The sequence below is a fragment of the Hylobates moloch genome, unplaced genomic scaffold (assembly GCF_009828535.3).
Source record: "Hylobates moloch isolate HMO894 unplaced genomic scaffold, HMol_V3 SCAFFOLD_8, whole genome shotgun sequence".
In the NCBI taxonomy this organism is placed as follows: domain Eukaryota; kingdom Metazoa; phylum Chordata; class Mammalia; order Primates; family Hylobatidae; genus Hylobates; species Hylobates moloch.
In genome coordinates this window covers 47929121-47952661 of record NW_026652283.1, presented here as the reverse complement: position 1 = coordinate 47952661, position 23541 = coordinate 47929121, and the positions used below count along the sequence as shown (strand labels likewise).

Sequence of the window (23541 nt, the reverse complement as noted above, 5' to 3'; positions counted from 1 at the left end):
TCCCCATCCTTTCTCTCTCTAACCTGGACAAAAAGTCCCACTACTAGATTGATTTCTCTAATCCTCTGGATTTCAATTCAGAAAGTTACCTGTTAAAATACTGTACTCCTATGTGACTTTTGGAGGTCTTCAGTGATTACAATCCTTTTGCATTAAGCATCTAAACTGGAATGTGGTACAGCAAATGCACAATAGTGCCCTGGGTTTAATTTTTTAAAGGAAACACAGCAATAGTCAATGTGACACTAAGTGAACACAAGATAGTTAATTTTCAACTTAAGATCATAGACCGGGCATGATAGCTCACACCTGTAATCCCAGCACTGTGGGAGACTGAGACAGGCAGATCACTTGAAGTCAGGTGCTCAAGACCACCCTGGCCAACATGGTGAAACGCCGTCTCTACTAATAATACAAAAATTAGACAGGCATGGTGACGGCGCATGCCTGTAGTCCTAACTACTCAGAAGGCTGAGGCAGGAGATTCCGTTGAACCTGGGAGACACAGGTTGCAGTGAGCTGAGATTGCACCACTGCACTCCAGCCTGGATTACAGAGTGAGACTCTGTCTCAACAACGACAAAAACCAAAAACCACAACAACAAAAACCAAAAACCACAACAACAACAAGATCATGTACATTCCTTTCAATGACATCATATCTTTGTGAGGCTGATTTTTTATTGGCTGTTGCTGTGATAAAAACAAGTATCACATGAAAATTAATGTGAGACAGGCACAGCAGCTCATGCCTGTAATCTCAGCATTTGGGGAGGCTGAGGCAGGAGGACTGCTTGAGGCCAGGAGTTCAAGACCAGCCTGGGCAACCTAATGAGACCTCTCTCTACAAGAATGTTAAACATTAGAGAGGTATGGTGTGATGTGCCTGTAGTCCCAGCTACTCATGAGGCTGAGGTGGGAGGATTGCCTGAGTCCAGGAGTTGGAGGCTGCAATGAGCTATGATTGTGCCACTGCACTCCAGCCTGGGCAACAAAGTGAATGAATGAGAGAATGAATGAATGGAAGGAAGGAAAAAAGGAAAGAAGGAAAGAAGGAAGGGAGGGAGGGCGGAACGGAAGGAGAAAGGGAAAGAAAGAAAATAAAAAATAAAATAGGCCAGGGACAATGGCTCATGCCTATAATCCCAAGATTTTGGGAGGCCGAGGAGGGTGGATCATCTGAGGTCAGGAGTTCAAGACCAGCCTGACCAACGTGGTGAAACCCGTCTCTACTAAAAATACAAAAATTAGCCGGGTATGGTGGTAGGCGCCTGTAATCCCAGTTATTTGGGAGGCTGAGGCAGGAGAATCACATGGGGAAGGGAAGGCAAGGGGAGGAGAGGAGAGAGGAGGGAGGAGGAGAGATGAGGAGGGGGAGGGAAAGGCAAACAAACAGGCCGGGCACGGTGGCTCATGCCTGTAATCCCAGCGTTTTGGGAGGCCAAGGCAGGCGATCACCTGAGGTCTGAGGTTTGAGACCAGCCTGGCCAACATGGTGAAACCCCTTCTCTACTAAAAATATAAAAAGTAGCCGGGCATGGTGGCGCACGCCTGTAGTGCCAGTTACTTGGGAGGATGAGAAAGGACAATCGCTTGAACCCAGGAGGCTGAGGTTGCAGTGAGTCGAGATCACGCCATTGCACTCAAGCCTGGGTGCCAGAGTGAAACTCCGACTCAAAAAAGAAAAAAAAAAAAGAGAGAGAGAGAAAGAAAACAGAAAGGGAGATAAAATTAATAAGAAATGCAGGTGGAAGTGTCCAATCTGATTCCAACGTATGAGAAACAGTGCACAACAGGCATATACATTTCATTAGTAAGTGTGGTTACTTAAGAATGAAATTAGGCTGGGCGCAGTGGCTCACGCCTGTAATCCCAGCACTTTGGGAGGCCGAGGCTGGCAGATCACGAGGTCAGGAGTTCGAGACCAGCCTGGCCAACATGGTGAAACCCCATCTCTACTAATAATACAAAAATTAGCCGGGCGTGGTGGCGGGCACCTATAGTCCCAGCTACTCGGGAGGCTGAGGCAGGAGAATCTCTTGAACCCGGGAGGCAGAGGTTGCAGTGGGCCAAGATGGTGCCACTGCACTCCAGCCTGGGTGACAGAGTGAGACTCTGTCTCAAAAAAAGAAAAAAAAAAAAAAAAAAGGCCAGGCGTTGTGGCTCACACCTCTAATCCCAGCACTTTAGTAGGCCAAGGCGGGTGGATCACCTGAGGTCAGGAGTCCAGCCTGACCAACATGGTGAATCCCCATCTCTACTAAAAATACAAAATTAGCTGGGCATGGTGGCACATGCCTGTAATCCCAACTACTTAGGAGGCTGAGGCAGGAGAATTGCTTGAACCTGGGAGGTGGAGGTTGCAGTAAGCCAAGATCAAGTCATTGTACTCCAGCCTGGGCAACAAGAGCGAAACTCCATCTCAAAAGAAAAAAAAAAGGCCAGGCACGGTGGCTCAAGCCAGTAATCCCAGCACTTTGGTAGGACGAGGTGGGGGGATCACAAGGTCAGGAGATCGACTAAAAATACAAAAAATTAGCCGGACGTGGTGGTGGGCACCTGTAGTCCCAGCTACTTGGGAGGCTGACACAGAATGGTGTGAACCAGGCGGCGGAGCTTGCAGTGAGCCAAGATCGTGCCACTGCACTCCAGCCTGGGCAACAGAGTGAGACTCCGTCTCAAAAAAAAAAAAAAAAAAAAGAAATTAAATTGCTACTTTTTTTCTCCTAATTTCTATGTATCGTTTCTTCAAACAGCTACTAACTTGTTAGAAAATACTTCTTAAGTATTGTTTGGACCTAATTACTTACTTAATATAGCTGTTAGGTATTTCTTTTGCACTAGAATGTCTATAAAAAAAAACCTGAGACACTAAGGGCATCATAAACTGAGAACATTTGAGAGTCTTTAAGCTAAGATCTGAAGGATGACTAAGGCATTTCAAAAACCATGTAGCAGAACGAAGGCCAGGCGTGGTGGCTCACGCCTGTAATCCCAAAACTTTGGGAGGCTGAGGTGGGCGGATAACCTGAGGTCGGGAGTTTGAAACCAGCCTGGGCAACATGGTGAAATTCCATCTCTGCTAAAAATACAATAAATTAGCCGGGCATGGTGGTGCACGCTTATAAGCCCAGCCACTCGGGAGGCTGAGGCAGGAGAATCACGTGAACCCGGGAGGCAAAGGTTGCAATGAGCCGATATCGCACCACTGCATTCCAGCCTGAGCAACAGAGCCAGAGTCCTTGTAAAAATAAATAAATAAATAAATGAAAAACATGTACTGAAATGAGAGGGAAAAGACAGGGTCCCCACCCTTAAAGACACTACACTCTACTTAGGGAGGCAAAACTAAAAGATAAACAGTTTTGAAATAATTTACAGTTAGGCTGGGCATGGTGGTTCACACCTGTAATCCCAGAACTTTGGAAGGTGAGGCAGGCAGATCACCTGAGGTCAGGAGTTCGAGACCAGCCTGGCCAACATGGTAAAACCCCATCTCTACTAAAAATACAAAAATTAGCCAGGTATGGTGGTGGGCGCCTGTAATCCCAGCTACTTGGGAGGCTGAGGCAGGAGAATCGCTTGAACCCGGGAAGTGGACGTTGCAGTGAGCCGAGACTGTGCCACTGCACTCCAGCCTGGGTGACAGAGTGAGTCTCCATCTCAAAAAAAAGAAAGAAAAGAAAAAAAAATTTACAGTTAAACTTTAATATCTGCAAAGTTCTTTCATATCTGTTTGCATTCAAGGGAGTGTTTTTTTGTGTCAGCCTCACTTATGTCAGTTTACTCTCTCACATTTTACTCAGAATTGAATCCTCCAGTAACCCTATACAAGGATAACTGCTTTAAGCGTTTTCCATCTCCCAGCTGCTTCTTTCCCACTGTCCTTCAAAATTGAGCTCATACACATCACCTCCTCTGGGAAGCCCTCCCTGACTCATTAAACTGACATTTAGATGTCCCTTCCCTAAATGTCCCTAAATGGTATATTTATATCATAGGATTAATCATTCTATCCTGTAGTCATCACCAAGTAATTTCCTTGTTTCCTCACTACATTGTAAACTTTTGGCAGCAGGGTCTGTCATCTTTTTTTTTTAAGACATGGTCTTGCTCTGTTGCCCAGGCTGAAGCGCAGTGGCGTGATCATGTCTTACTGCAGCCTTGACTTCTCCTGCTCAGGTGATTATCCCACCTCAGCCTCTCAAGTAACTGGGACCACAGGCACACACCACCAGGCCCAGCTAATTTTTTGTAGAGATGGGGCTTTTTTTTTTTTTTTAAGACGGAGTCTCTCTCTGTCGCCCAGGCTGGAGTGCAGTGGCGCGATCTCGGCTCACTGCAAGCTCCGCCTCTCGGGTTCATGCCATTCTCCTGCCTCAGCCTCCCCAGTAGCTGGACTAGAGGCGCCCGCCACCATGCAGGGATGGGCTTTTGATATGTTTCCCAGGCTGGTCTTGAACTCCTTGGCTCAAGTGATTCTTGCACCTTGGCTTCCCAGAGTGCTGGGATTACAGGCGTGAGCCACTGCAACTGGCTCATCTGTATCTTCTTACTCAACTCAACAACCAATATCACAGTGCCTGGCTCTCAAAAAATGTTTTCTGAATAAATGACAAGTACAGGGAAGATTTGTGTTTTCTTTTGAGACTTTTTTTTTGAGACGGAGTCTCACTCTGGGGAGACCCCATTTCTACAAAATAAAAAAAATTAGCTGGGCATGGTGGCATGCACCTGTAGACCTAGCAATTTGGGAGGCTGAGGTGGAAAGATCAGTTGAGCCTGGGAGGTGGAGGCTGCAGTGAGAATGAGCCACGACTGTGCCACTGCACTGCATCCTGGTCAACAGAGGGAGAGCTCGTCTCAAATAAATAAATAAATAAGAAAGAAAGGGGAAGTGGAGTGGAGGGGAGGGGAAGGAAGGGGAGGGGAGGGAAGAGGGCAGCCAGGTGCAGTGGCTCATGCTTATAATTCCAGCACTTTGGGAGGCTGAGGCAGGCGGATCACCTGTGGTCAGGAGTTTGAGACCAGCCTGGCCATTATGGTGAAACCCCATCTCTATTAAAAATACAAAAATTAGCCACGCGTTGTGGTGGGCGCCTGTAATTCCAGCTACTCAGGAGGCTGAGGCAGTAGAATCGCTTGAACCCGGGAAGCGGAGGCTGCGGTGAGTCAAGATCATGCCACTGCACTCCCGTCTGGGCGTCAGAGTAAGGCTCCGTCTTAAAAAAAAAAAAAAAAAAGGAAAAGAAGAAAGAAAAAGAAATCAGAAGAAGACATTCAAACACTTCTGGTCCTGAAAATGGGAGCGCCAACCGCCACTGGAGCGCCCTCTGGGGATCGAATTTTTAAAAATTTTACATCTTCAGGACAAACAATAAAACTCTATGAATCCAACATATTCAACTTATAATTCAATAAGTACTTAATAAGCAGTTACTATGTGTCAGGCACAATGTTCAACACTGGGGACACAAAGATAAATGAAATCAAGTTTCTGATGTATACATGCTTAAAGTCAATTATCATCTAAAACTTTTTCGAAGTGCAGTAAGTAGGATGACCAGGCAAAGTAAGAGTTACCCACACAGGCCCTGGAGGAAGTTGACACAGATGATAAAATGCTTTCTGGGTGAGACCAGGCGCAACGGCTCATGCCTGTAATCTCAGCACTTTAGGAAGCTGAGACAGGTGGATCACCTGAGGTCAGAAGTTCGAGACCAGCCTGGCCAACATGGCATTCATGGTGGCATGTGTCTGTAGTCCCAGCTACTCGGGAGGCTGAGGCAGGATAATCTCTTGAACCCAGGAGGCGGAGGTTGCAGTGAGCCGAGGTCACGCCACTGTACTTCAGCCTGGGCAACAGAGTGAGACCCTCTCTCTCAAAAAAAAAAAAAAAAGTTTTCTGGGTGCTACAGAAAGCAATTTGGCATGGTTATAAGCTTTAGTCATAATTTTTTATGTAAGCAAAATGTTCACAATCTTTAAAAGAGAGATTTAAATATTTCTTCCAACTAATGCATGTAAAATGGTGGTTATTTTCAAATATAAATTTAGGTTACACTGACAATTTCATTTGGGCTAAAACAACAAATACAAATAAAGCTTAATTTTAAAAATTCAAGAATGACACAGTATTCCCATCATGATTTTAGAAATAAATTATTGCACAATAATTCCATCTGGAAACTTTAAGTATCACACTGATTTAGAAAATAGCTCATTTTCAAAAACAAATTCAGTAATAGAGGATACAGATTTACAAACAACTAGAAAATAAAACGGCCGGGCGCGGTGGCTCACGCCTGTAATCCCAGCACTTTGGGAGGCCGAGGCGGGCGGATCGCGAGGTCAGGAGATCGAGACCATCCTGGCTAACACGGTGAAACCCCGTCTCTACTAAAAGTACAAAAAATTAGCCGGGCGAGGTGGCGGGCGTAGTCCCAGCTACTGTGGAGGCTGAGGCAGGAGAATGGCGTGAACCCCAGGGGATGGAGCTTGCGGTGAGCCGAGATCGCGCCACTGTACTCCAGCCTGTGCGACAGCGAGACTCCGTCTCAAAAAAAAAAAAAAAAAGAAAAGAAAACAAATTCTCCTTCAAGTCTGGATATTTGGTAAAAAAAGAAAAGAAGAAGAAAAAGAACAGGAAGGAGGGAGGGAGGGAAGGAGAGAGGGAGGGAGGGAAGGAGAGAGGGAGGGAGGGAAGGAGAGAGGGAGGGAGGGAGGGAATGAAGGAAGGAAGGAAGGAGAAAAGCAAACAAAACTGATAAACATCAGTACAAACAAATGTGCAAAATCAATCCCAAAACCTCCCTCCAATCTTTCCTTCCCAGTACAGAACACTTTCAGAAGACACTGTATCAGATTTGCCTTTACCTTCTCTAGGTCTCCAGGAGCAATCTGCAGAGCAGAATTCACCTCCAGAGAAAAAATACCAGCTTCCCTCTAACAACACCCACTTCACTAATTTCAGTGCCTTAGAGAGCAAGATATCCCTAAGGGTTTTTGGTTTTCTCTTTTTCTTCTCTTCCTGTCAACTGAAGATTCTGTAGCTAGGACTCAAATATGTACTTCTGGCAGCCTGAGTTGGAAATCAACACACTAAAGTAACAATTTCAGGTGCCCTGTGAGCTGCATTAGCTTCAGCCAGATTAATTGGAGAATTTAACGTGGATTTATATACTTTTTTTCCTACAGGAAAAAAAACCTCCAAAAATTACATTATTTTGGAATTTAGTTTATAATTGCCTGTATAATAAAATATTGAGTCAAAATAAAGAGATTCACAAAGGAAAAAAACAACATACCGCTGACTTCACTAACAATACATATTCCAGGCCGGGCACGATGTCTCACACCTGTAATCCCAGCACTTTGGGAAGCTGAGGTTGGCGGATCACAAGGTCAGGAGTTCCAGACCAGCCTGGCCAACATAGTGAAACCCCGTCTCTAATAAAAATACAAAAATTAGCCGGGCATGGTGGTGCGCGCCTGTAGTCCAAGCCACTCAGGAGGCTGAGGCAGAGAATTGCTTGAACCCGGAAGATGGAGGCTGCAGCGAGCCGAGATTGGCCCACCGCACACCAGCCCGGCCGACAGTGTGAGACTTCATCTCAAAAAAAAAAAAAAAAAAAAAGATGATATTCCAGTGTCTGTCTAGCCAGCTAGGGAACAGCAATTGCTAAATTATAAACTATTTGGAATTAGTTGATTGACAGCTTAATAAAGTTTATGGCAACTAGACTCAAGAGAAGACATTTTCATTAAAGAAGATAACAGTTTAAGGTCAAATAATTGTTGAAATCTTAATAATATAATACATTACAGAATATATCTCATCATGGAATCTTGTAACTGATAATTAACAAGTTTAAAACATTATTTGCCATTACTGAACAGAATAAAGAATAATTGCAGAATGTGTAGATTATTATTTCATTTACTTATTTATTTATTTTTTTTAATTATTTTTTTTTTTTTGAGACGGAATCTCGCTCTGTCGCCCAGGCTGGAGTGCAGTGGCATGATCTTGGCTCACTGCAAGCTGTGCCGCCCCAGTTCACGCCATTCTCCTGCCTTAGCCTCCCGAGTAGCTGGGACTACAGGCGCCTGCCACCACGCCCGGCTAATTTTTGTATTTTTAGTAGAGACGGGGTTTCACCTTGTTAGCCAGGATGGTCTCAATCTCCTGACCTCGTGATACACCCGCCTCGGCCTCCCAAACTGCTGGGATTACAGGCGTGAGCTACTGCGCCCAGCCCAGAATGTGTAGATTATGTTTTAACCAGTGTAGTGTAGGTATGGATATTTTAAAGGCATATTATGATTCAGAAACAGCATACTGTATTTAAATGCATTCAAATATAACATGCATAAAGTAATTTAAAAGAAAAATACTACTTTGCAATAAAAATAACCAGGCCAGGCGTGGCGGCTCATGCCTGTAATGCCAACTTTTGAGAAGCCAAGGCAGTAAGATCCCTTGAGTCTGGGAGTTCGAGACCAGCCTGGGCAATATAGTGAGCCCTCGTTTCTACAAAAACTAAAAAAAAGTTAGCAAACAGTGGTGGTGCACACCTGTCATCCCAGGTACCTGGGAGACTGAGGTGAGAGGATGGCTTGAGCCCAGGAGGCAGAGGTAGGAGTGGGCCAAGATGGTGCCACAGCACTCCAGCCTGGGTGACACAGAGAGACTCGATCTCAAAACAAACAACAACAACAAAACCCACCAATAAAAATAACCAATATAATAAGGTCAGGAAGTTTAAAGTAGAGGTAATAAGATCAGAAGTTTAAAGTGGAGAAAAAAATTATTTGCATCTGTCTCTGTGTGCCAGATATTTTACCTCATTTAATATTCACAAATACCATACAAAATAGCCATTTCTATGTTTTCCCTTTCCACAGGGAACTAAAGGTAACAACATCTCTGGGCCTAGAGAAACAGTAAATGGCAGAGTCAGGGTTTGAACCTATATCTCTTTGACTCTAAAGTCTTTGCCCCTTCCCCTATCATGCTATTTAAGAGAGATCACATATATTAAACAAAAATTTGAAATCACTCCCACTTTTCACTTGCCATTTATTTATTTATTTATTTATTTCTGAGACAGAGTCTTGCTCTGTCACCCAGGCTGGAGTGCAGTGGCCAGGCTCTTTACTTTTTAAAAGACAAGTGACAAGGCCAGGCACGGTGGCTCATGCCTGTAATCCCAGCACTTTGGGAGGCTGAGGCAGGCAGATCACGAGGTCAAGAGCTTGAGATCAGGCTGGCCAACATGGTGAAACCCCGTCTCTACCAAAAATACAAAAATTAGCCAGGCGTGGTGGCGCACGCCTGTAATCCCAGCTATTCAGGAGGCTGAGGCAGGAAATCGCTTGAACCTGGGAGGCGGAGGTTGCAGTGAGCCGAGATCGCACCACTGCACTCCAGCCTGCTGACGGAGTGAGACGGTCTCAAAAACAAAAAAACAACAAAAGAAAGTAAAGAGAACCAACAACAAAAAAAATTTTTAAGAGGATGTAAATGTATTTTTTAGTTGGACTATTTCCACTTTGACACCTAAAATGATTTTTTTTTTTTTTTTTTTTTTAGACGGAGTTTCGCTCTTTCGCCCATCTCGGCTCACCGCAACCTCCGCCTTCCGGTTTCAAGCGATTCTCCTACCTCAGCCTTCGGAGTGGCTGGGATTACAGGCGCCCGCCACCACGCCAGGCTAATTTTTGTATTTTTAGTAGAGACGACGTTTCGCCATGTTAGCCAGGCTGGTCTCGAACTCCTGACCTCGTGATCCGCCAGCCTCGGCCTCCCAAAGTGCTGGGATTACAGGAGTGAGCCACAGCGCCCGGCAAAATGATCAATATTTATAAATACATCTGTACAACACATAATGACTTGTTGAACTCATCTAACTTTCTCTGGATGCTATTTAGGGAATAAAATACAGGACAGGAGTTGATTGTTATGAACATATAAGGAGAGAAGCAAAAGCCCAATCAATGCTAATATTGGCCATATCCTAGAAGAGGAGGAAATTAGAAGTTCTAGGTCAAAAAAACTTTTGTTGGTTAGAGTTTCAGAGTGATTTCACTAGAGGCCACCAATGGTCTCCTCTTCTGTTTCTAGATATCTTGTTTTCCTTCTTTCGCAAGTATTCCCCAGACTGTCCATGAAGCCTTTTTTTTCCCACAGTGTCAATGCAGCTAATCAACCATATATCTAGCCCAAAAATTGTTAAAAGAATTAAACTGGTAACCTGTCTTAAAGCAAAAAAAAAAAAAAAAAAAAAAAAGTAACAGCATTTTACATTTGGGAGGTGTTTTATATCCTGAGAAAATCTGGGTTCAGAGACTCTTTTTACTGTATTACAAGGGCTAACTGAGGCTGGGAGACAGGAAGTGACCGAGGGCCGAGCGTGAGTTGGCAGCAGGGCCAAAGGTTGACGCTTGATCTCAGAACAGCACTCCCGGCTTTCCCCATCCCCGACCCGGGCCGAGCCTCAGGGCTGGCCCCGCCCTAAAGCTTGCGGGGACGGGGCTCGAGAGTGCCAGCGGCAGCCCACAGCACGCCTAAAATAACACCCCGCCCCACGGGGCTCCTTTCTAGGGTAAAGACAGGTTAGGTGACAGTGCGGAGTTTAGAGAACCAGAGGGAAGGCGCGAAGAAAAATAGGTCTCCCCTTCAGGCAACTGTGGGCGCACACGGCCTCTAACCCAAATCCGCACTCCTGCTGCCTTCACCCGCCACATGCTCAGCGACACGCTAACCTCTGCGCGCTGGGGGACCCCCAAAGGTTGGCCTCCGGGATTCCTCTCCCAGCCCACTCTAGAGACGAATCTGGTCCCCAAAATGTAAGAAAAGAAGGGGAGCAGGAACAAAGCGACCTCAAGCGGTGCCCCCCAAGGCGGGCGGGCGCGGACTACGAGTCCCGGCATGCCGCGCGCCGGCGGCCCTCGGCCACTGCCACGCGGGCGGCGCGGTGGCCGCCGGGACTCGTAGTCTGCGGCTCGGCGACTCCGGGGGGGGCGCGGACCATGGGCGGCGGGACAGGCCGGCCCGCGTCCCGTGAAGCCCCAAGGAGCCCGCCTGCTGCCCGGGCCTCACCTCGACGATGCGGGCGCACTGGGTCCCCTTGCCGGCGCCGGGGCCGCCGAGGACGAACACGACCAGCGGCTTCATGAGACGTGGAGGGCAGAGGAGAATCGGCCGGCGGGTCTGCAGCAGGAAGCTAAGGCCCAGGACGTGGAGCAGCCGGCTGCGGCAGCGGCTCAGCATACACCGCGCCTTGGCCGGGCGCTGAGGGAGCTGACAGCGGCCGGCGCGGCGCGGGGCGGGGCGGGGCGGGGAGGCGGCGGGAGAAATGGGCGGGCTGAGCCGGCGCCTGCCGCGGCCCCGCCGCCGTGGCTGCCCAGGCGTCCGCGGCGCTGTCGGAAGGGGAGGAGCTTCATGCGGCGGCGGCGTTTCGGCGACACTGGTGCGGTCCACGCCAGCTTTCCTCCACTCCTTGGGTGGTTATTAGTGCTTTCTGACCGCAGATATTTTATCCTGCGCCCCCAAGTGTCTGGTGCTGAGCTGGAGGCTGGGACGTGATCTGCGGGAGAGCAAAACCCATTGTCTCTGCTCGCAGTGAGTTTCCATTCCAGCCAGTGAGGTATGGGGAGGTAGCCAGTGTGAATGAGTAAACACCAGTACATACAAAAGGCAGTACGATTTTGAAGAAATAACAAGTAGGACATAAGATGGCCAGGGTCGCCAGAGAAGGCTTCAGAAGAGGTGACATTCAAGCCAAGACAAAAGGATAGAAAAGAGCGAAACCTGGCAAACACCAGGATAGAGTGTCCCACAAAGAAAAGCATGTGCAAAAAATCTAAGTTGGCTTGGCATGTTAAAGCAATTGAAGGAAGGCCTGGCTGGGCGCGGTGGCTCACGCCTGTAATCCCAACATTTTGGGAGGCTGAGGCAGGAGGATCGCTTGAGCCCAGGAGTTCGAGACCAGCCTGGACAACATGACGAGACCCCGTCTCGACCAAAAATTTAAAAGCCGGGCTCCGTGACCCGTGCCTGTGATCCCAGCTACTGGGATGTTCACTTGAGCCTAGGAGCCATAATAGCACCACTGCACTCCTGTCTAGGTGACAATGAGACTGCTTCAAAAAAAAAAAAAAAGAAAAGAAAAAAGGCCAGTGACAGTGAGACCAGGGCTGAGTTAAATGAGGGGAGAATGGAAGGTGAAAAGTTGAGAAAGTGAGGTCGGTGGCAGATCAGGACTTTTGGTTATGGAAAGGAATTTAGGCTGTATTCTAACTGCAATGGAAGCCCTTTAACTCCTTTCGCCTGCCCCATTCATTAGGGAAAAATCTTAAGGGAAAAGAAAAGGAGAAGTTCAAGAACTGAGCCTTGGTGCATACAGGCCTTTAAAAGGCCTTCTGGCCAACGTTAAGAGCTCATTTGATATTTGAGGTAACGGATTCAAAATAATTTAAGATGTTTGGCCATTCAGGCACAGGCAGAGAAGGCAACTTGTTGCATTTACTGAGGGTTGGGATTTTGCCTGGCAAGTACAACAGAGAGAGGGGGCCAAGTGATGAGAGTGTTTGCAAGAGAATGTTTATGATGCTGTCTGTAGAATCAAAACCATACAGGAAAGCAAATAATGGCACATGAAGCCTGGTAGTGGAGGGGTTGGAGGGTGGTGGGGAAAGGGACCAACGTCTTAGAGCATTGGCCCAAGAAAGGTTGCAGTGCGGTATATGAGCAAGTGCCCTGGCAGTATAGATGCTGCTGGTCTGAGTGGGATATTTGGAATTGAAATGTCCCAGCTTGTGAGTTTCTGATGATGCCAAGGTCTAGGGTGAGACCGTGGGAATGGAAGGCTGAGGCAGAATGCATGCCCTGTTTTTAGAACTAAGAGTCCAGGGTATTAGATTTGTCATACAGGTACAAGTTCAAGTCAGATAGTGCTGGAGTGAACAGAGACTATGGGAACGGAACTAAACTGTTTAGGGCAGAGTGACCAGGACGTTAGTAAATGAAAGCAAACAGGAGAGGAAGATAGTGGTATAGCCCTCTGTCTGACCACCCCCATTCTCCTTTTTCTTTTGGTGGTCCTTTCTTAGCTCACTCAGCATTTTCTGGCTCTTCCCCATCTCCACTCTCTCTCCTTGCTTTCTTTTTGTTGTTGTTGTTTTTACTTATTCCCATCCTTCTTACCCTTCTTTTCCCATTTATAAGTCCCTCCCTTCTCCCTGTCTCTTTTCCTGTCCTTCTCCTCACCTACTTGCCTTTGTTTGCCCTTCTTTTCCGTTCTCCCTTTAATTTCTACCTCTTTCCTCTCCACAACTTCTACCTTTTCCTTCCCACCACAGAAAGGAGAATGGGATATTTTGGATTATCACAGCTGGAAAAAAAAATTTTGGGGGGGGGATGGAGTCTCACTCTGTCACCCAAGCTGGAATGCATTGGTGCCATCTTGGCTCATTGCAACCTCCACCTACCAGGTTCAAGCGATTCTTCTGCCTCAGCCTCCCAAGTAGCTGGTATTACAGGCACCTGCCACCACGCCTGGTTAATTTTTGTATTTTTAGTAGAGAGGGGGTTTCACCATGTTGTCCAGGCTGGTCTTGAACTCCTGGGCTCAAGTGATCCTCCTGCCTTGGCCTCCCAAAGTGCTGGGATGGCAGGCATGAGCCACCACACCCAGCCAGGCCTACACTACACTACAGGTGGTGGTGTGCACCTGTAGTCCCAGCTGCTCGGAAGGCTGAGATGGGAGGCTGAGGTGGGAGGATCCCTTGAGCCCAGGAGGTGGAGGCTGAGGTGGGAGGAGCCCTTGAGCCCAGGAGGTGCAAATTCCAGTGAGCCAAGATCATGCTACTGCATTCTAGCTTGGGCAGCAGAGCCAGACCCTGTCTCAAAACAAAAACAAGACATTTTTCTATGGCTACTGAAATTTGAATTTATATAATTTGCATGTGTCTCAAAATATTATTTCTTTTTATTTTTAAAATCCATTTTAAAATGTGAACATTATTTTGAGCTTGAAGGCTATACAAAAACAGGGACCCAGGTTTAGCTATGTGAATTGTCACATAAAAAACATGGCCGGGTGCAGTGGCTCATGCCTGTAATCCCAGCACTTTGGGAGGCCGAGGCGGGCGGATCACCTGAGGTTGAAAACCAGCTTGGCTAACATGGTGAAACCCCGTTTCTACTAAAAATACAAAATTAGCTGGGTGTGGTGGTGCATGCCTGTAATCCCAGCTACTTGGGAGGCTGAGGCAGGAGAATTGCTTGAACCCAGGAGGCGGAGGTTGCAGTGAGCTGAGATCGTACCACTGCACTCCAGCCTGGCGACAGAGCGAGACTCTGTCTCAAAAAAAAAGAAGAAGGCTCCAAACCCTTCAGCTTCTGGGGAGGAGGAGCTAGGACGTGGGCAGCCAAGAACAAGAACAATCGGTCATATTGGGAGTGGGTAGCAGGAGTATGAAAAAGGCCATACCAAAACAAATGTGCCTTCTTTTCCTTTGTTCACACAATTAGAGTTAAAAGATCTTAAGGATATGGTGTCTGTGAGAAAAAGGGCTAGGAAGCTATTGGCATACTTTTAGTGAAGGCCTTGGGCCAGAGACAAAAAGACAGTCTTTGTTGTTTCCATGATAGAACACCAGAACTAAGGATTCCACACAGGGGTTTGGGTCTGAAACTTCCTTGTATACCTACTTAAAGCAATATGTGGTGACTTTTTTTTCACAGAGAAAAAAATCTTTCTGAATAATTATGACTACAATTGGTTGACTACTTAATGTCCTACTCCTTGCCTGTCTCCTTCTGCCAGTTATGTTAGGCAACTAAGAAAAATATTAATGCGGAAAGATTTCTAAAAACTGAAACCCAAACACCCATCTCTGCCGAGGGTTTTCCAGGGAGTCATTTCCAGGAATGACAAGGTGAGGCAAAAAAACACTTTACGACTGGTTGGCCCTTTGAGTCTGTTCCGGTTACCTATTGCTACAAAACAGCCATTCCCAAATCAATGACTGAAAACAGGAAACATTCTTTTTTTTTTTTTTTGAGACAGAGTTTCACTCTTGTTGCCCAGGCTGGAGTGCAATGGCACAATCTCGGCTCACCACAACCTCTGCCTCCCGGGTTCAAGCGATTCTCCTGCCTCGGCCTCCCAAGTAGCTGGGATTACAGGCCTGCACCACCATGCCGGGCTAATTTTTTTGTATTTTTAGTAGAGACGGGGTTTCTCCATGTTGGTCAGGCTAGTCTCGAACTCCCGACCTCAGGTCATCTGCCTGCCTCGGCCTCACAAAGCGCTGGGATTACAGGCGTGAGCCACCAAGCCCTGCCTTTTGTTGTTATTGTTGAGATGGAGTCTTGCTCTGTCGCCTGGGCTGGAGTGCAGTGGCACGATCTGAGCTCACTGCAACCTCCGCCTCCCAGGTTTCAAGCGATTCTCCTGCCTCAGCCTCCTGGGTAGCTGGGATTACAGCCACCATGCCTGGCTAATTTTTGTATTTTTAGTAGAGACGGGGTTTCACCATGTTGGCCAGGCTGGTCTCAAACTCCTGACCTCAAGTGATCCGCCCGCCTCAGCCTCCCAAAGTGCTGGGATTACAGGCGTGAGCCACGGCGCCCAGCCAAAACAAGAAACATTTATTTTGCCTATTACCTGAAAATTGGGCTGGGCTCAGTGGGGACAGCTCATCTTCATCCCACATGGCATCAGCTGGGGCAGCTCGGCTGAAGGCTGGAGGATCCATACCCAAGAAGGCTCATTCACATGGCTGACAGAGGATAATTTTTTCCTCTTGTGTCAATACTTAATTTTGGTGTAGAGACGGGAAGCTGGAAAATACACTATTTAAATTTTTCTTGGCTCTCCCTAACATTGTGGAAACCCTCTTTCCCTAAAGACCATGGGGTTTACCATGAGTTGCTTAGGTTTCTTTTTACAGCATGATGGCTAAATGTTACTCTTCAAGAGTAATGGGGAGTAGAACCTGCCAGTTTTTAAAACCTGGGTTTAGAAACTGCCACAGCAACTCTTCTTTCACCATATTCTTGCAGTCAACCACACACAGAGCCCAGATTCAAGGAGAGGGTACATAGGCCCTACTTCTCAAGAGGAGTGTCAGGAATTTTGGTGCCATGTTTTAAAGTTGCTACAGGGTCCAAAAGCCCTCTGTGGAACCTTAGATTTAGTAAACTGAGATGGACCTTATAGAGCTTAGAGAAAACTCTCTTGTATAATCAAGGCAGGCCTAGATGACCTTCCCTCTCTTAGACTCCTCCCTGGCAAGCTAGACCAGATCAACAGGAACACTCAAAAAGAGAAATAAGCCAAGGAAGCTAGGATCTCCAAGTAGCTTTGGGCCTATTTTATCACACTGGCGGTCACATGGAGCCAAGCCGAGGACGTGGAATTAATAAAAGACACAATACTACACTGATGCTTGAAAATTCAACCCTGCTGCTTGTCCACAGTGCAAGGTCTACTGCTTAGCATCTTGATCCTAATTTGTCTCCAAGGAATCCATTTTGTCTTAGCCATATATTAGTGCTCCTTGGAGGTGGCAGAGAAGCATTGAATTACACCTAGGGGTAAGCCACCAGATATGCAATAATAGTATGCCCCAATAAATATATATAGAATAAGTGGATGTCACTCAGTAAAGGGGCATTTCCCAACTATATCCATAGATTGAATCTATAGGCTAAATAAATTTGATTAGTATCTATTAAATGTGTACTGTGATGGCTTACGCCTCTAATCCCAACACTTTGGGAGGCCAAGATGGGTGGATCACCTGAGCTCAGGAGTTTGAGACCAGCCTGGCCAACATGATGAAACCCCATCTCTACTAAAATACAAATTAGCTGGGCATGGTGGCAGGTGCCTATAATCCCAGCTGCTCAGGAGTCTGAGGCAGGAGAATCACTTGAACCTGGGAGGCGGAGTCGCAGTGAGCTGAGATTACACCATTGCAGTCCAGCCTGGGTGACAGAGCGAGACTCCATCTCAAAAAAAAAAAAAAAAGTCTACTATGTGCCAGGCAATTTTTGGATAATATTCCAACTTTTAAAATAAATCTATCAGAATACCTGTAAAGATTTCTGTACCGTCTTTTTTTTTTTTTGAGACGTACTTTCACTCTTGTTGCCCAGGCTGGAGTATAATGCGCAATCTCGGCTCACTGCAACCTCCACCTCCTGGGTTCAAGCAATTCTCCTGCCTCAGCCTCCTGAGTAGCTGGGATTACAGGCATGCGCCACCACACCCAGCTAATTTTGCATTTTTAGTAGAGACAGGGTTTTGCCATGTTGGTCAGGCTGGTCTTGAACTCCTGACCTCAGGTGATCTGCCCTCCTTGGCCTCACAAAGTGCTGGGATTACAGGTGTGAGCCATCGCACCTGGCCTCAGGTATCTTCTAATTGCTAGATTGTGGGGTGGTCCAGTGTGTCCCAGGGGAGAGTTGGAGGACACTGGAAGTGCTTAGGGAAGTAGCTATATGCCAACTCATATGTAAATGTTTCAATATTTTTGTTGTTTCTTTATTTTTGAAACGAGGTCGCACTCTGTTGCCCAGGCTAGAGTGTAGTGGCGCATCACAGCTCACTTTAGCCTCGACCTCCTGAGTAGCTAGGACTACAGGTGTGCACCACCATGCCTTGCTTATTTTTCTACTCTTTGTAGAGACAGGATTCTGCCATGTTACCCAGGCTGGTCTCAAACTCCTGGGCTCAAGTGATCCACCCAGCTCAGCCTCAAGTGCTAGGATTTCAGGCGTGAGCCACCGCGCCCTGTGCGTTTCAATATTTTAATCACCAATACAGCCTTTCCAGTTGGGTATTAGTTAAATATCAGCCTTGCCTTGCCTATGAAATTCTCATAATGCTGTGAAGTTAGTACTATCATTTTACATAGAGCCAGGACCACAAGGCAATGCCAGGCGCGGTGACTCACCACACACCTGTAATCCCAGCACTTTGGGAGGCTGAGGCAGGCGGATCACCTGAGGCCGGGAGTTTGAAACCAGGCTGACCAACTTGGAGAAACCCTGTCTCTACTAAAAATACAAAATTAGCCGGGTGTGGTGGCGGGCGCCTGTAATCCCAGCTACTCGGGAGGCTAAGGCAGGAGAATCGCCTGAACCTGGGAGATGGAGGTTGCGGTGAGCCAAGATCACGCCATGACACTTCAGCCTGGGCAACAAGAGTGAAACTCTGTCTCAAAAAAAAAAAAATCAACAACAACAAAAAAAACCCACAAGGCAATAGATGACAAAGTCAAATTCAAATTCAGCATGTATGACTTTAAAATGTGCATTTCTATACAACACTGACTCCACGAAAAGTTCCATACTCACAAAAATCCCATCAAAATATATTATATTACAGACCAGAAGACTGATCTCAGAAAGATATATAGCAAGAGCTATCCTTAAAACCCACCCTTACCCATAGATGTTTATCATTGAGTACATTAGGTCTTTTCACATACATTCAGTACCTGCTTAATATTCCCAGGGTGTATCTATGTTCCTAGCACCCTTTGTAGGGGGTTAGGAAATAAGCTTTGTCACCATTGATCAATCCTATTTATCATAATTGCCTCTTAGAGATAGATATCTGTTCCCATACTTTCATTTTCCCAGCCTTAAATACTCCCCTTTGCTGCCTATGTTATATTCATGTTTCAGAATTCAGCTTGAGCCTGGGCAATCTAGTGAGACCATGTCTTTAGAAAAAATTAGAAAAATTAGACAGATGTGATCCCAGCTACTCAGGAAGCTGAGGCAGGAGGATTGCTTGAGCCCAGGAGGTTGAGGCTGCAGTGAGCCGTGATCATGCCACTTCAGCGTGGATGACAGAGTGAGCCCTTGTCTCAAAAAAAAAAAGAAAAGAAAAAAAGTTGGGCATGGTGGCTCATGTCTGTAATCCCAGCACTTTAGGAGGCCAAGGCAGGAGGATCACTTGAGCTCAGGTGTTCAAGACAAGCCTGGGCAAGATGGTGAGACCCCATCTCTTTTGAAAAATTGATTGATTGATTGAGACAGAGTCTGGCTCTGTCGCCCAGACTGGAGTGCAGTGGCACAATCTCGGCTCACTGCAACCTTCGCCTCCCGGGTTCAAGCAATTCTCCTGCCTCAGCTTCCTAAGTAGCTGAGATTACAGGCACATGCCATTGCATTCCAGCCTGGGCAACAAGAGCGAAACTCCATCTCAAAAAAAAAATAAATAAATAAACCTCCTAAGCCTGGGTTAGGTGCACCTCTTTTGTGCTTCTACCCTCCCCCACCATGTCCCTTGTTATTTCTGTTGTAGGCCTATGTTGTTATGGGTATCTCCACACTAGATTTAGAGCTCTATGAAGGAAGGGACTCTGATTACTCTTTGTACAGCATTGAACTAAGAGCATGACCGTGTGTTATTGTTACATGATTCACTCTCTTAAGCAACTAGGTGCGTGCTTTGTCTTCAGGCCTTCATAGCCGTCTATTATATTGTAATCTATTTCCTGGAGTGATGCTTAGTACATCACATAACCTGATACTTAATAGAGTTTCTAAAATGAAGGTCCCTGCTACTCAGATTTGCTTGGTTATTGTTGTGAGGCTTTATCAAAGGACCTGTTCTCAAAGATTCTGAACATTAGTTCAGGGAAACATAGTTTTTTTTGTTTTGTTTTTTTTTTTTTTTGGAGACGCAGTCTTGCTCTGTCACCTAGGCTGGAATACAGTGGCGCAATCTCGGCTCACTGTAACCTCTGTCTCCCGAGTTCAAACAATTCTCCTGCCTCAGCCTCCCCAGTAGCTGGGGCTACAGGCTCACGCCACCACACCCAGCTAATTTTTTGTGTTTTAGTAGAGATGGGGTTTCACCATGTTGGCCAGGCTGGTCCCGAACTCCTGACCTCAGGTGATCCACCCACCTCGGCCTCCCAGTGCTGGGATTACAGGTGTGAGCCACCACACCTGGCCCACATCACATCACTTTGGGAGGCCAAGGTGGGTGAATCACCTGAGGTCAGGAGTTCGAGACCAGGCTGGCCAACATGGTGAAACCCCATCTCTACTAAAAATACAAACATTAACTGGGAGTGGTGGTACACACCTGTAATCTCAGCCACTTGGGAGGCTGAGGCAGGAGAATCGCTTGAACCCAGGAGGTGGAGGTTGCAGTGAGATGAGATCCGAGATCGTGCCACTGCACTCTAGCCTGGGTGACAGAGTGAGACTCCATCTCTGAGCCACCACGCCTGGCCCATCTCAAAAAAAAAAAAAAAAGTGATGTGACAAATCTGGCAGCAGACGATATGACTGCTCTCCTGGGAGTGACTTTGTCAGCCGAGCTTAGCTTCATACTGCAGAACTGCAGGCAGACCAGTGAAGGGAGACTGACTGTCTTTAGCTGAATTTACAGCATCTTTGCTAACTTTACAAGCTTAGGTAGGTTGGTTATACCTGTAATTTCTTTGTCTGCAAAATCAGGATGATGGTACATTAGCTCAGTTTAGTAAATACTTTTAGACAATTTACCAGTATGTGATATTTGATCATAGTATTCTTTCCAAATAATCCAAACTTTAAAAAATAAGTAAAATAAGTCAACATGACTTGAGACATAAATTGTAATTGTTGACTCTTCTAAGATTTTTAAGTGTCTAAAAGGAATTTGGCATAAGTTGATAGATTAGCAATCTTCTTTAAAAATATGTTTCTTGAGGCCAGGTGCAGTGGCTCACGCCTGTAATCCCAGGACTCCTTGGGAGGCCAAGGCAGGTAGATGTCCTGAGCTCAGAAGTTTGAGACCACTTTGGGCAACATGGCGAAACCCCATCTCTACAAAAAATACAAAAATTAGCCTGGTGTGGTGGCGCACGCCTGTAGCCCCAGCTACTTGGGGCGGAGAGGGGGCTGACGTGGGAGGATCACTTGAGCCCAGGAGGTTGAAGCTGCAGTGAGCTGAGATCTTGCCACTACACTCCCACCTGGGTGACAGAGAGAGACCCCATCTTTTTAAAAAAATAGACATAAATAAAATAAAAATATGTGTCTTAAAAGCAAAGCTGTAGTTGTTTTTTTTTTGAGACGGAGTCTCGCTCCGTCCCCCAGGCTGGAGTGCAGTGGCACGATCTCAGCTCACTGCAAGCTCCGCCTCCCGGGTTCACACCATTCTCCTGCCTCAGCCTCTCGGAGTAGCTGGGACTACAGGCGCCCGCCACCACGCCCAGCTAATTTTTTGTATTTTTAGTAGAGATGGGGTTTCACCGTGGTCTCGATCTCCTGACCTTGTGATCCGCCCGCCTCAGCCTCCCAAAGTGCTGGGATTACAAGTGTGAGCCACCGCGCCCGGCCTAGCTGTAGTTGTTTTTAAAAATCAGTAGTACAATTTAGCTTAGAAGTGTAAATTGAGAAAGGGAAAGTTGGGTGTTTGGAGAAACTTAGTACAGTAATAAGTAACAGAACCAGGAAGAGGAGAAATAACCGATTCCAACTTCCCTGTTCCTGGTGATAACAATAGCTCTTTAATCCCCATAGCCAGTCTGTTAGTAGGCACCATCAAGGTTTATAGCACTGAACATTTACTTAGTGTAATCATAAAGACCATGTCATGTGGACAGAGACTGAAAAGGAATAAGGAAAAACAATTGATGTCTTTGGGTTGCTATAACAGAATACCATAAACAGGTAGCTTATAAACAACAGAAATTTATTTTTCACAGCTCTCAAAGCTAGGAAGTTAGAGATCAAGGAGCTGGCAGATTTGGTATCTAGTGAGGGCCTGCTATCTTGGTTCATAAACAGCCATTTTCTCCGTGTGACTTCACAGGGCAGAAGGGAGCTCTCTGGAGGTTTCTTTTATAAGGTACTAATCCCATTCATGAAGGCTCTGCCATCATGACCTAATCACCTCCCAAAGGCTCCACCTACTTACTATCATATTAAGGTTTAGGACTTCAACATATGAATTTTGTGGGGAACACAAATATTCAGTCTACAGCAGTTAGAATATAGAATTCTGGATGAATTTTTCCTTTTATAATTTTTTTCTTGTTATAACATTGTTTATGCAACAAATTCATACTTTAAAAAAAAATGACAAACTGGAAATGGTTATCTGTGAAGCAAACTAAAGAACTTGGAAATTCTAAAAATAAAACCAGTAGCTTTTCTCTGTAAGGGCCAAAAGTAATAGCAATTCCACAATGTCTTGAAATGACACATAAATGGCCAGGTGCGGTGTGGCTCACGCCTGTAATCCCAGCACTTCAGGAGGCCGAGGCGGGTGGGTCACCTGAGGTCAGGAGTTTGAGACCAGCCTTCACCAACATGGTGAAACCCCATCTCTACTGAAAATACAAAAATTAGCTGGGCGTGGTGGTGGGTGCCTGTAGTCCCAGCTACTCAGGAGACTGAGGCAGGAGAATTGCTTGAACCTGGGAGGCGAACATTGCAGTGAGCCAAGATGGCACCATTGCATTCCAGCCTGGGTGACAGAGCAAGACTCCATCTCAAAAAAAAAGAAATGACATATATATATAAACAGAGATCAAAGACTAGCATGATATATCTTCAGTCTATTTAAACTGGCCTGTCATCTAACAATTATTCATATTTGCTTTGGGTAATTACCTCTTATTACACAGCCTATAAAATTGTGCCTTCCCTGTTCTATGCTTATCATGTCCTTTCAACTCCCCATACCAGCTAGCACAAAGCTTAGTGTATAGTAGGTCCTTGGTATAGCATTTGTAGATTTTATTCCATTAAACTTAATTCTCTTTGTTTTTGTTTGAGATGGAGTCTCGCTCTGTCGCCAGGCTGGAGTGCAGTGGCGCAATCTCGGCTTACTGCAACCTTGGCCTCCTGGGTTCAAGCGATTCTTCTGCCTCAGCCTCCCGAGTAGCTGGGACTACAGGTGTGCGCCACCATGCCTGGCTAATTTTTTTTTTTTTTTTGGAGACGGAGTCTCGCTCTGTCGCCCAGGCTGGAGTGCAGTGGCGCAATCTTGGCTCACTGCAACCTCCCCTCCCGGGTTCAAGAGATTCTCCTGCCTCAGCCTCCTGAATAGCTGGGAGTACAGGCATCTGCCACCATGCCTGGCTAATTTTTTTGTATATTTAGTGGAGACAGGGTTTCACCATGTTGGCCAGCCTGGTCTCAAACTGCTGACCTCAGGTGATCTGCACACCTCGGCCTCCCAAAGTGCTGGGATTACAGATGTGAGCCACCGCGCCCAGCCGTTATTCTCTTTCTAATTTAACAAATCAGTTCCCTTAATCTCTTTGAACACAGGGCAATGTGTTGCTCATTTATTAATAATGTCAGTTGCCAGTACACCTAGACTAATAATAATATATGGGTGGCCCCTTTAACTTTCACACTCATTATGCATTAACTCTTTTTTATGATAATGTACAATATGCAAATGAGGAAGATCAATCTCAGAGAAATCAAATGGCAGAGTTGGGGTCAGATCCCCAAAGCTATTGATTATTGCATTATAATTCAAAAAAAAAGGCCGGGCG

The 23541-nt window shown here is 46.3% G+C and overlaps 2 protein-coding genes across 2 annotated transcripts in view; one reads left to right on the top strand and one right to left on the bottom strand.

Moving 5' to 3' along the window:
- The window catches only part of CMPK1 (cytidine/uridine monophosphate kinase 1), a 31834-nt gene extending 20398 nt beyond the window's left edge, over positions 1–11436 (bottom strand). Inside the window, exon 1 of the mRNA XM_032160777.2 lies at positions 11105–11436. Within this exon, the coding sequence (XP_032016668.1) occupies positions 11105–11275 (171 nt within the window). The 5' untranslated portion in view covers positions 11276–11436. The remainder of the gene's footprint in view (positions 1–11104) is intronic.
- Positions 11437–14395: 2959 nt separating this feature from the next.
- STIL (STIL centriolar assembly protein) overlaps positions 14396–23541 on the top strand; it is a 90028-nt gene continuing 80882 nt past the window's right edge. The window contains exon 1 of the mRNA XM_058442957.1: positions 14396–14946. The gene's annotated coding sequence lies outside the window, so the exon portion shown is untranslated. The remainder of the gene's footprint in view (positions 14947–23541) is intronic.